The 14,369-nt window shown below is 39.6% G+C and overlaps 1 protein-coding gene across 5 annotated transcripts in view; it reads left to right on the forward strand.

Annotated features, from left to right (window-relative positions):
• LOC145246009 (uncharacterized) overlaps positions 1-14,369 on the forward strand; it is a 747,004-nt gene that overhangs the window by 414,705 nt on the left and 317,930 nt on the right. For all 5 annotated transcript variants that reach the window (XM_080107815.1, XM_080107816.1, XM_080107817.1 and 2 more), the window contains one exon: positions 10,632-10,743. In XM_080107815.1, coding sequence (XP_079963941.1) covers positions 10,632-10,743 — 112 coding nt within the window. The remainder of the gene's footprint in view (positions 1-10,631; positions 10,744-14,369) is intronic.

Consider the following 14,369-nt stretch of genomic DNA (forward strand, 5'->3'; position numbering starts at 1 on the left):
AGCTTAACCCTTTCTTTCTACAGACATCTTGCCACTTCGCGTTTCCCTATTGTATTCCCTTTCCTTCCACACGCGTAGCAGTCAACGGCTGAATGAACACGTGTACACCAAAGATTTTCATTTCTCAACAGAAAATAAACGACATGTTTATTTTATTCCAGCATTTGAGTTCTCTATTTCCTTCATTCAATTCGTTTCATTATTATTTCTTGTAGCGAGTTAGGGTATTTTATATCCTGGTCCGCAACATGAAATGGTGACCCCTTTATTTTACAAATGAAATGAATGAGTGAACGAAACACGCGGTGTAAGCTAAACCCTTCCACACAAATTCACGGCACGCTCGAAAAACAATTCTTCTCTAACAAACAAAAAAAACTTGTCGACCACGAGGAGGAATAATTTCAAACTGCGCACACGACATTGAAATATAAAAATTTCAACACAAAAAATAAAAAAAAAACAAAATGGAACTTCAACAGACGGACTCCAACGAAACCATGGCATTAAATATTCCACCCTTCAACCCGACAAATACAAAAATATGGTTCATCCAACTACAAGCTATATTTGACGCTAAACGGGTAACGTCACAACAAGCAAGTTACTGTTATCTAGTGGAAAAACTGCCGTTGCAGGTGGTAGAGGAAGTCGCGGATTTCCTCGAAAATGTACCAGAGGAAAGACCGTACGACACATTGAAGCAAGCAATCCTGCAACGAACCGGTGTTTCTAACGAAGCCATGCTTCGTAACTTGTTCACACAAATTGAGTTAGGAGACCGTACGCCTTCTCAACTACTTCGCCACATGAAAGCCTTGCTGGGAGACAACAAAATGTCCGATAGCATTATGAAGAGTCTATGGTTGGGTAAATTACCCCCAACTACCAAACAAATCCTCACTCCGATGTCAGAGGAGACGGCAACAGAAAAGCTAGCCGACAGAATTCATGAAAGTTCCCGGAGCCGACAAGTATACGCCCACCAACGGCAACCTGACCGAAACCGAGACAAGGAATTAGCAGAATTAAAGTCGGCGGTTGAGAAGCTTTCGAAGCAGCTAGCCGATGCACTTCAAACGTGTCAACATTCTCACAGAAACCACGACGACACGCGGCGAAATTACAGACAAAAAAGTTCAGGCAGGAACCGATCCACGTCACGACAAAGACAAAATGTGTGTTTCTACCACAACAGATTCGGCATCGACGCGAGAAGATGTACTAAACCCTGCGCGTTCAAAAAACCGGCACAGGGAAACGAACCTTCCAGCCAGTAACGACGACGACTGTAGCTGGAGCACACAAAAAAGGTTGTCTATTTTATATCCGAGATAAAATTCATGGATATAACTTTTTAATAGACACCGGAGCGGAAATCAGCGTCATACCGACACCGCATGGCCATCCAACAGGGACCCAATTTTTCAACTTACAAGCCGCCAACGGTACCAAAATACCCACTTTTGGCAAAAAAACCTTAAATTTGAACCTTGGAATGCGGAGGAATTTTTTATGGAATTTCACCATAGCCAGCGTGACTACTCCAATTTTGGGTGCAGACTATTTAGCCCATTTCAAACCTGTCTGTCGACATGACTCATCACACATTGACCGACAACGAAACAAAGATTTCAGTGAGAGGAACTACCTTGAAATTTTTAACCACTGGAATCAGCACCACCCTACCCGAAGATTTACAAGTCCGTCGGTTACTCCAAAAATTTCCTCAGCTTTCCCAGCCATTTAAAAACACGGACCCCATCAAACACAGCGCTAAGCACTATATTAAGACAACAGGACTGCCCGTCTATTCAACTCCCAAACGTTTGAAACCGGATAAATACAAATTGGCAAAATCCGAGTTTCAAAACCTACTACACATGGGAATAATACGGCCCTTGAAAAGTGCTTGGTCATCACCACTTCACATGGTACAGAAAGCTGACAACACTACATGGTGACTGTGCAGAGATTTTAGATGCTTAAGCGCAAAAAACTGTTCCAGATAGATATCCTATTCCCCATATCCATGACTTCGCCAATGGACTCCAAGGCGCCACAATTTTCTCCAAACTGGACCTCGTTAAGGCATATTTTCAAATTCCAGTCGCGGAAGAAGACATTCATAAAACCGCACTGACCACACCATTTGGCCTTTATGAGTTCCTAAGGATGCCTTTCGGGTTGAGAAACGCCTGTCAAACTTTCCAGCGTTTGATTGACGAAGTTTTCAGAGGTCTGCCGTTCATATTTGCTTATGTGGACGATGTTTTAATCGTCAGCAGAAACCTCGAAGAACACCAGCTACACCTGGAACAAACTTTTGAAAGACTGTCACGTTTCAGTCTTAAACTAAACACTGATAAATGTGTTTTTGGCCACCAGGAAGTTCAATTTCTCGGTCATTTAATTGACAAGGATGGAATCTCCCCTTTGCCTGAAAAAGTAAGTGCTATTTCGAATTTCCCTCTACCGACATCTGTCAGACAAGTACGCCGTTTTGTAGGCATAATTAACTATTACCGACGTTTTTTGCCTAACTGTTCCACGTTACTCGCACCTTTAACGGACTTGTTAAAAAACCGAACCAAAAACCAATAGTTAGTTTTGGAAGGACCTGCACTACAGGTCTTTGAACATTCGAAAACTGCTTTGGAAAACTTCACCAAACTTACATATATCCAAGATAGCGATACAATGGAACTTACGCTTATGACGGACGCATCGGAAATAGCAGTAGGAGTTGTCATTCACCAAATTTCTGACAACAAAATGACCCCTATTTCATTCTTCTCTGCCAAGTTAAACAAAGCGCAGACTAAATATAGTACTTTCTCGAGAGAGTTACTTGCAATTTACCTTGCAATTAAGCACTTTAAACATCTCCTCGAGGGCAGAAAATTTTCCATTTATACGGATCATAAACCTCTAACATTTGCTCTACACACACATGTCGACAAATATGGTCCACGAGAAATTCGACACCTGGACTTTATAGCCCAATATTCTACCGATATACGGTACGTAAAAGGACAGGAAAACGTTGTAGCTGACGCTTTATCTCGCGCAACAATTGCTTCTGTAAATTCCACTCCACTAAGTATGGAATTAATAGCACAAGAGCAATTAACCGATACCACGCTCCCAGCTATAATGGACAAAACTTCACTGAAGCTGAAAGAAATGCCGATACCATTCGGAACAACAACTTTTTATTGCAGTGTTTCACAAAAACACCCTTGCCCTTATATTTCACCCAGCCTCAGACGACAAGTTTTCCAGCACTTCCATAATTTGTCCCACCCAGGAAAACGTGCCACCGTGAAATTAATAGTGGAACGTTTTGTTTGGCCAAATATGAATACGGACATCCATAGTTGGACCAAAACTTGCATTCTTGCCAAAAAAACAAAGTTCACAGGCATACAAAATCACCTTCAGGAACTTTGAGTGTACCAGACGCTAGGTTTACTCATGTGCATATCGACTTGGACCCTTGCCCACTTCAAAAGGACATACCCACATCCTTACTATAGTCGATAGATTCAGCAGATGGCCGACAGCAATACCAGTGAAAGACACATCAGCTGCAACAATAGCCAGAGCGATTTTACAAGATTGGATAGCGATTTTCGGAGTGCCCTCCGTAATCACAACGGACAGGGGCTCACAGTTCCAATCAACTCCTTTCACTGAATTCAACCATTTGTTGGGAACAAAGCACATTAAGACATCTGCCTATCATCCTTGCGCAAACGGTATGGTGGAACGATTGCATAGACAATTAAAAGCATCTTTGGCTATGAACGAAAACAAATCGGACTGGTCAGACAACTTGCCACTCATTCCCTTAGCAATTCGCAACACTGTGAAGGAAGATTTGCAGAGCACACCTGCAGAATTAGTTTTCGGATCAACACTGATTTTACCAGGACAATTCTGCGAAAACAATACAGACATTTCCCCAACGACAACTTTTGTGACGGACTTAAAACACAAAATGTCAAAATTAAAATTTATTCTGGCGAAAAAGCCAGACACGAACATTTTCGTCCCTAGCGATATTTACACATGTAAATACATTTTTATCAGGAACGACGCAGTAAAAAACCCACTATGTCCAAACTATTCCGGACCTTATTTAGTTCTCGACAGGAGTAAAAAGTATTTTACCATATTAAAAAGAGATAAAAAAAGACACTATTGTAATAGACAGACTTAAACCTGCATTCATAGACGAACAATTACACATTTCTCTTACTCCAATACAAGAACATACACACTCAGAAACGGACAAAGAAATTACAAAAAGCAACACACCACAAACAACAACAAAAACTGGTCGAAAAGTTCATTGGCCAAAACATTTCAAACAATGCATAACTTATTAAAAAAAAAAAAAAAAAATATACATAAAAAAACAAAAACGAAATACGTTTCTCTTGTATATATATATATTTTTTCTCCCCAGGAGGGGGGTCTTGTTCGAACATGTTTTCGCTTACATATACACACCCACATGTACGCACGCACATACACGTACATATACTCACGTTCACGTATATACACTCACATTCACACACACACACATGCGCTAACGTACACACATACGCGCACAAGTACACACACATGCGAAACGTCACTTCCTTTAAAGTGAAAGCCAGACATGCGCAGTCAGAACACTGACCCCAGTATAAAAGTCAACAAAACCTGTCAACTTCCCTTTTGCATCTGGACTGGCATTCAACCTGTTTAGTCGACGAACTGACCGCATGTTCTAACGTCACTTTCCCTGCTACTGTAATGTGGGGCAAGCGCAAGCACACTTTATACGCTTTCCCTCTCCATGAACTGGATTGACTTTCTCACTCTATCTCTCCTTCGCTTTGGCCCATCAACACAGACATGTGCGCGACGTTCTACTGACGTTCTACTTTTCTTTCTACAGATATCTTGCCACTTCGCGTTTCCCTATTGTATTCTCTTTCCTTCCACGCGTGTAGCAGTCGACGGCTGAATGAACACGTGTACACCAAAGATTTTCATTTCTCAACAGAAAATAAACGACATGTTTATTTTATTCCAGCATTTGAGTTCTCTATTTCCTTCATTCAATTTGTTTCATTATTTTTTCTTGTAGCGAGTTAGGGTATTTTATATCCTGGTCTTCAACACATTCCATAGGTCATCTTCTCAGCTATATTTTGAAAAAATATTTCAATTTTCGTTCAGTAAAACAAAAGTTATAATTAAATTACTGTGTTCTTAGAAAATGTAAGGAACAGATCAATGTTTTTTTTTTCTTATTGGCTGTTGGTTACCATAGCAACTTCTCCAACATTCAGCCAGAGGAGTTGCTTGTGTTTTAAGCCCTGACTGGTTTTCCGATGAACATTCAGCCAGAGGTACTTCTTGTTTTTCAAGTCCCAAATGGTCCTCTGATGAACAGTCAGCCAGAGGAGCTTCTTGTGTTACAAGCCCTGACTGGTCTTCCAATGAACATTTTAGCCAGTGTAGCTTCTTGTGTTTGAAGCCCCGACTAGTCTTCCGATGAACATTCAGCTATAGGAGCTTCTTGCTTTAAGCCCCTACTGGTTTTTCAATAGACATTCAGCCAGAGGAGCTTCGCGTGTTTCAAGCCCTGATTGGTGTTCTGAAGAACATTCAGTCAGAGGAGCTTCATTGTGTTTCAAGCCCGACTGTTCTGAACATATGAACTCGTGTTTCATGCTTACGCAATCATCAGTGTAAGGTAACAATTCCTGCCAGTTATATATGTATATATATATATATATATATATATATATACATGTTTATATATATATATATATATATATATATATATATATATATATATATATATACATGTTATATATGCATATATATGTATATATATATATACATGTTTTATTTAATTATATGTGCATATATAGTTATATAATAATTATTAATTTAAATTTACACACACTAGTGTTTCATGCTTACACAATCATCAGTGTAGGGTAATAATTCCTGCAGGCAGTATACATATATGTTTTTATCATTTCATTATACATACATATAAATTTATATAATCATTAATAATTTAGATCTACATACACTCGTGTTTCATACATACGCAATTATCAGTGTAGGTAACAATGATTTTGAACACAAAAATGAAAATATTATTACAAAGCAAAGCTTGGAAAAATTATGGATTACCAAAAAAAAAATGCGAGCATAAAAAGTAATATAGTTAAGATTAAACTTAGAAAAGTAAAAGGACTAGTTGTTTAAACTGGAAAAGAAAAAGACAAGATATTTTAGTAAAAAATATAACAAATTTATAACTTAAAATATTGCAGCATTAAGATTTTTTAAAATTCAATTTAACATTATATATAAATTGTTAATGCTGCAATATTTTAAGTTATAAATTTATTATATTTTTTACTAGAATATCTTGTCTTTTTCTTTTCCAGTTTTAACAACTAGTCCTTTTATTAGGTAGGTGCAAAAATAATGTTGTTTTTTGACGTCCAACTTTAAAAGAACATAACTCCTTTCATAATAAACTTTATTCATCGAAATAAGAACCATTAGAATCAACAACAAGTAATTTATCCCAAAAGCATAGAAATTCTGGAAGTGATGAAGTCATTGAAGGCTGATTTGGTACTATCTCGGCTTTCGAAGCATTTTTCGGGCAGGAAGTTATCAAGATGCTTGAAAAAAATGATATTCGGTCAGTGAGAGGTCTGGTGGATATGGCGGATGAAGCAGAGTATCGTAGCTCATTTCGTTCTGCTTCCGTACGGTCAGTTAAGCAACATGCGGATGAGCGTTATCATGGAGGAGAATTGGTCCCTTTATATTGACCAATCTTGGCCACATATGTTGGATATTCTGGTGCATTCCATCAAATTGTCGGCAGTACTTCTCCACTGTAATCATTTCGCTCAGATTCAAGAAGCTGTGATGGATGAAACTGGCACAAACCACCAAACAGTCACCACAGCCTTTTTTTGGTGCAATTTGGGCTTCAGGAACTGTTGTGGAGCTTTTCTAGCATCCAACCACTGTGCCAAACATCGCCGGTTGTTGTAGAGGATCCACTCCTCATCACACGTCACAATCCACTCGAGAAATAGGTCGTTTTTGTTGCACAGAAGGAGCATAGAAGACACCTCAAAACGACTATTATTTTTAATATCATTAAGTTCATGTGGCACCCATTTATCCAACATTTTTTACTTCCCTATTTGCTATAAATGGTGAAAGACTGTTGAGTGGTCGACTTCGAGTACAACAGCAACTTCTTGTGTGGTTTTGCGAGGATCGGCTTCAATTAAGGCTTTCAAATGTTCGTTAATTAAGGCTTTCAAATTCAATTAAGGCTTTCAAATGTTTGGCCGCTATAGTCTCCATCTTCAAGGCTCTCATCACCACTGTGAAATTTCTTGAACCACCATTGTGCTACATGTTTGTTAGTGGTTCTTGGGCCAAATGCATCATTGATATCACAAGCTGTCTCGGCAGCTTTTCGGCCTAGTTTGAACTGAAACAAGAAAATCGTGCAGATTTGAATTTTGTCAATGTTGTTGAAAAGCCTGCCAAAAAATGAATGAAGGGATTGAGAACAGTAATGAATAACACGATAGATAGAGTGAAAAACGTACTTCAAATGATATATAACTATAATATATATGGGTATATATATCAATGAATTAATTCAAAGATCATATATAAAAGTAACATACGTGAGAAAACGATATTGTTTTTGCACCAACCTAATACTTTTCTAAGTTTAATCTTAACCATTGCTCGCATTTTTCTATGTAATTTATAATGGCTTAAAGTTAAAATGCAAAAGTCAAATATCATGGTTCAATTATGCTTTAAACAGAAACACTTATTCTGCTATATCCAAGAAACCTGCTGTTGGTTTTATTTGTCTGGCCTCACTATTTGTGCGGTGATAATGGCTTGAATTAAAGTTTAAAATGAAAAAGTCAAGTATCATGGTTCAATTGTGCTTTATACAAAAACATTAATTTAGAACATGCTCCTGTCATATTAATGAACCTACTGTTGATTTTATATGCCGGACCTTTCTGCTTGTGTGGTAATAAAACTTCTCAAATGCACTTGTGATGTTAGGCCGTGTAAAGTGCTTATTTTGGTCAAAATCGCCTGTTTCTTCTTTCATCAGATTATTTCGATTATCAATAGTTATCAAAGTCATTCTGATGCAACACTATCTAAGAACACTGCCAGGCACATAAAAATTTGGTCCAGGAATAGGAATGGAGAATGAACACGCACAGACAAAATTCCTTTTATATAATAGTAGAGATTTAGCAGTGCATATTACTTGGCATTTTGCCATCAAAATTTAATTCTACATCAAATTTTCTAATTTGATTGATAAATAACTATCAATGTTGTGTGTGAGAAAACATGGAACTTCTTTATAACTTTTACTTGCAATCCTTAATGGCCCAAAGTTGTGAAAGAACTTATAGCAAGAGTGTTTCCTTGTTTGTTACCCACAGTATCACCAACTCCAATTGAAGGCTTTGAAACAGCAATTATCCTGCCTGGCAGCATAAGTTTCTTTAGACAATAACTTGTACCATATAATAAACTCTTTTGTAAGATTTCAATGTGCATATCAGAGTTGAATATTGTAACACTATAAAACCAATTTCAATACATTTATAAATATGTAAATGAAGATAGTGACTAAGCTGTCTTTATAATTGAAAATAATGTTCATGATGAAGTTAAGAGATATGAAACTGGAACTATCTGTCTTTTATTCTTAGTGTCATATAATGAATGGAAATAACAGTATAAAAATGTGTACGTGCAAAAAAATCTGCAACTCTATCTGCTGCAATACGTTCAGTAAATAGGCGGATGATATACATGTATGTGGAAGTTAATTATTCTCCAAATGCATTCATTGGTTCATATGTAAAAGCCAGTTTTTTAGTGAGAGTATGTGTATTCAAGAGCATTTATGTACATGCGTTCATTTAACAGTGTGTATGTATATGTTTGCATTGTGATTAGTATTCTATGAGTATCTTGTTGCACTAGGGACCAGAAGTAACTTTTACCAACATACCCACAGCACCAGGCAGGGATTTTGTGGAACAAAGAGAAAGAATATGCTGAAATTCATGTTTACATGAAAGAAACTGCTGATTGGAGAATTTGTTCAATCTAGAGTCGATACATCAATACAATATTAACTGCCTCTTCCAACAGACCCATTAACTTGCTGGGTTTTTTTTTGTTTTGTCTTGTTTTTTTTTTTGTTTTTTTTAAGAAAATACACCGAATAACTTGACCATGAAGAGATCACAAAGGTTGAAGGATAAACCCCATGTTGATCTGTGTTGTTCATAGGGAGAGAGGTGATATGAATGAACAATGAAACTATAAATTGATCAATGTTTTTCATATTTTTATTACTTGAAAATTTTTACAGGTTTGGGATTTTATTATCTGTGTTTTAAATTGAAGTTTTATTTTGTATTGTCTATTTCTGTATTGTTTCAATTCAATTTAAATCATTATATTGTTTAATGAAAGTATCATAAATGTAATGTCAATCTTTCATATTTGTAGCAGTCAGTGGTCAAAATGTCAGATGTAAAATTCGTATATTGATACATAGACAATTAGCATATCACTACACGTTTGCAGTCTTTCTTAATATCTGCCCAAAGCAAAAAAGTTCTAGTTGAAACATCAAGAGGATAGCCATAACTCACCTTTCACCATAACTTCAGATAGAAAGGCGAATTAAAAGATCTGCACTAAATTTCCATCCTACTATGATGATGTTAGTCCATTGCTTGCAAAGATGACCATAATCATGTGATTGTTCTCTGGGTCCAAAGATGGGTTGTTAGACCTATTCAAGCTCTGAAGTATTTCCTGCATGTTGGACACCGGTGTGATAATTTTATATCAGAGATATTGGTTGCTCTGTCTCTTCCAATGTCACGTTTTCTCTTGCTTTCTTTATTGCATGTGGATTCAGCAAGTGTAGCTCTTTTGTGAGTTGCATTTGTCTTGGGTTAGTTTTTCCCATGAGTTAGAAAAACATTTTGAGGGAGACCTTCAGATTGTCCTTGAACCGTTTCCGGTGTCCTTCTGTGGGTCTTTTTCTTTTGGACAGTTCACCATAAAGGAGCTGTATTGGGAGCCTTGAATCAGGCATGCAGCATATATGACTTGTCCAATGCACTTGGTACTGCTGTAACATGGTATGTACTGATGGAAGGTTTGACCAGGCTAGAACCTATGTGTCTGGTATCTTGTCTTGCCACTTGATTTTTAACAATCTAATGAATCAGGTTATATGGAAATGGTTCAGTACTATAATACATGTTTACCAAGCCAACGTGTTTGTATTCCTGTATTCTTATATTCCTGTTAAATAAAACTTCATTTATATTCTTGTGGATATGTTAGTATTCTATATTTAACTCTCTATTCAAGTCAAACACATAGAGGCAGAGCAACGGGATGGCTATCTTCAATCTCAACATTCAAAATATACTAACCACTCTACAAGTTCATGCATTTGTTTATTTTCTCTCGGCTCTAACTTTTTAAATTTTTTTCAGGTGATCCAACCATTCATATCCTCAAAAGATGAGATGTTCAAAGTTTTATCAATGATGACAATGGCATATATTGTTGAAGAGGATGATAATGCAACCCTTATTGATGAAACAGGTAAATAATGATTAATTTAGTAGATAATGTATATGTTTAATATTGTTACTATTAGTACTATACATATGTTAATTTAATTCAAATGAAATCGGTATTGACAACTACAGAAAACAATGTGATCAGAACAAACAAAAACAAATAAGACAGACCCCAGGAAAACAGTAAATGATGTATCTGTTGACAAAGAGACAAAATTAAATGGATGCTGCAAATATAAAACTATCAAAGTTGCGACCTCACTTCTTAGGCCGTGTCAGATAGCTATAAAGTTCTTTGAAACCACATGGGTCACCAAGACTCAAAGTTCACAAATCGGACAATTCTGATCAATACACTTTCCACTGTCTAGTGATTCTAGTGTGCGTCTCTGCTGTACAGAAGAGTTGATTAACCACATGCTGTGAATCTTTTGTTGTTTAATCAAGTCTCTTCTAGATTGGTTTCCGGTTTCCTATGCTGTTGCTGTGTAAAGAAACTTTTGTCATTCCAGTAGAAAGTTTTTAAAAAAATCAATGCTGGAATAGTTTATACAAATAAGTGTATATTCTGTGAAGTATTAACAAAATTATACAGAGTTGTTGATCAAAACAAAAAAAGCTAAATAGTAAAAAAAAACATGTTCATGTGTATCTTCATTTTCTTTCTATTTCTTAACGTGCTGGTTAGGCACTCATTGTAGTAGTAATTCTCTGTCTATATTAGAGGTAGTCAACATTCTCTCTCACTTTGGCAGTTATTCAAACAGGGATCTTGCTATTGAGTTTTGGGCTATTAGCTTCACCACACCAAAATTCGTTCTCACTTAAAACTCTTTCTCAGCAATTCCTGGCTCATGGTTTTCATAAGAATAGCCAGTCAATTTATTCCCCCTTTCAGACCTGTTTCGCTTGACATTCTGCGACTGTTCTGAGAGGAGTCACAAGTGTGTGTGTGTGTGTGTGGTGGTGGGGGGTCTCGCATCGATTCTCTGAACTTCTTGCTAACTTGAACCCTTCCATCTCTTTTTCTCTCTGATTTTGAAAATTGCTAGTACAGTTCTTTTTATACTGAGGTCTTCTTCTTCTTCTTGCTCGTCCGTCGAAATCGACGATGACCAAGGTATCAATCAATTCGGCGTCAGGGGTTTGTGGGTCCTGAGATGGCTGATGAGGCCAATCCGTGCTCGGCAGACTCTTCCACACTCTGGACACGTGAAGGCGGTATCGGTAGGCTGTGAACCGGCAGCTCTCTCCTTCCTCCTCTTGCGCTTCTGTTGGTCGTGTGTCATGCGTTGATTCTCTGCCCTGTCGGCTCCTAGGCTGATGACGCAACGCCAGGCCGAACATTTAGCAGCGCGACTCTCCCAAGACTGGGGGCTGATGTCAAAGTCTTTTAGGGACGTTCTCAGACAGTCTTTATATCGTTTCTTTTGGCCCCCTGCATTCCGCTTTCCCTGGCTGAGTTCCCCATAGAAAAGTTGTTTGGGGATTCGGCTGTCGTGCATGCGATAGACATGGCCTGCCCACCGGAGCTGGGTTTTGCGGATTATGGTGGTGATGGTATGGAGCCCCGCGCGCTTCAAGACTTCTGTGTCAGGAATTCTGTCTTGGCAGCGGATGTTGAGAAGATTACGGAGGCATCTGAGGTGGAAGCCATTCAACTGTTTTTCATGTCTTTTATATGGCGTCCAAGTTTCGCAGGCGTAGAGTAGGGTTGTCAGGACGACCGCTCGGTATACTTTCAGTTTGGTTGCGAGTGTAATGCCTCTCCTCTTCCACACATTGTCTCTAAGTCTTCCAAATGCACTGCTCGCTGTGGAGATCCTATGGTTAACCTCAATGTCAATGTTGGCGGTGCGGGAGAGGGTGCTGCCAAGGTAGGTGAATTGCTCCACAGCATGGATCTTCTGTCCTTTGACAGTGATGCCGGGTTCATGGTATGCATCTCCTGGGGTGGGTTGGTACATAACTTCTGTCTTCTTTGTACTGATGGTGAGACCAAAGTTGTCACAACTGGTGGAAAATCCGTCCATTTGACGTTGCATCTCTATCTCATTTGGGGCATTAAGGGCACAGTCATCGGCAAAGAGAAGGTCTCTGATGATGGTTTCCCTCACTTTCGTGACTGCCTGCATTCGCCTGATGTTAAACAATTCCCCGTCACATCTGTACTTGATGACAATGCCAGAGTGACTGTCTTTGAAAGCGTCCTGGAGCATGGCAGAGAAAACCATGCTGAAGAGCGTTGGGGCTAAGACACAGCCCTGCTTGACCCCATTGGTCACAGGGAAGAGTTCTGAGGGGTCACCGTCATCCAGGACACGAGCGGTCATGCCCTCATGGAACTGCCTGACAATGGCGATGAACCTGTCTGGACAACCAAATTTTTTCATGATCCGCCAGAGGCCATTTCGGCAAACAGTGTCGAAGGCCTTGGTCAGGTCGACGAACGTGGTGTAGAGGCCCCGGTGCTGCTCGACACACTTCTCCTGCAGTTGGCGCGCAGCAAAGATCATATCAGTCGGCGCGCGGCGCGCTCGAAAGCCACACTGGCTCTCGGGAAGAAGACCATCTTCAAGGTGCACCAGCAGGCGGTTGAGAAGGATGCGGGCCAGGATTTTCCCGGCGATGGAAAGAAGGGATATCCCGCGGTGGTTGTCACATGATTGACGATTTCCCTTGCGTTTGTAAATGTGAACGATAGTAGCATCACGAAAATCTTGGGGTAATTCTTCACTCTCCCACATAGATTGGAAGAGTTCTGTTAGTCTTAAAAGCAGTGTAGGTCCACCAGCTTTGTATACTTTTGCTGGAATTGAGTCGGGGCCGGGGGCCTTCCCAGAGGAAAGTTGCTTGATGGCTTTGCTTACTTCCTCTGACGAGGGTGGGATGTCGAGCTCCTCGTTGATAGGCTCCTGGCGTAGTCGATCAATGGCTTCATCGTTGATGGAAGATGGTCGGTTTAGCACACTGTTAAAGTGCTCCGCCCATCTATCAAGGATCTGCTTTTTGTCATTCAAGACAGTTGTTCCATCGGAGCTAAGCAGGGGGGAGGAGCTAGAGGACTGGGGACCGTAGACAGCCCTCAGCGCATCGTAAAACTTCCTCATATCCTGGCTATTGGCATGCTCCTGGATCTCATCTGCTTTGGCGCTGAGCCAGGCGGAGTCTGACCTGCACCTTGCTGCGGATGTTGATGAAGGCAGCTTTCTTTGCAAAACACTTGGGGTCACTCTGATGTGCACGGAGAAGTTGGCGTTTCTCCTCCAGGAGGGGCTGAATCTCAGAGTCATTTTCATCAAACCAGTCCTGGTGCTTCTTTTGCTTGGGTCCAATGATTTCGAGAGCGATGGAGTAGGTGGAGTCTCTGAGGTGTGCCCACTGATCTTCGATAGTGTCCGAGATGGTGAGGGGGACAGATAGCTTGTCGTTGATTGCTTCCTGTAGCTCATGGATGACATCTGGACTTTTAAGTTTTTCCAGGTCAAGGCGCTTTGTGACTTTCTGGCCCTGAGGCCGCCTCTTGGGTTGGATGTAGAGGCACATTTTGGATATGATCAGGCGGTGGTCTGTCCAACAGTCGGCACCACACACAGCCTTGGTCAATCTTACGTCTCTCCTGTCCCTTGCCCTGATGATGACGTAGTC

The sequence above is a fragment of the Euprymna scolopes genome, chromosome 23, assembly GCF_053919585.1.
Source record: "Euprymna scolopes isolate OS-2025 chromosome 23, ASM5391958v1, whole genome shotgun sequence".
NCBI lineage: Eukaryota > Metazoa > Mollusca > Cephalopoda > Sepiida > Sepiolidae > Euprymna > Euprymna scolopes.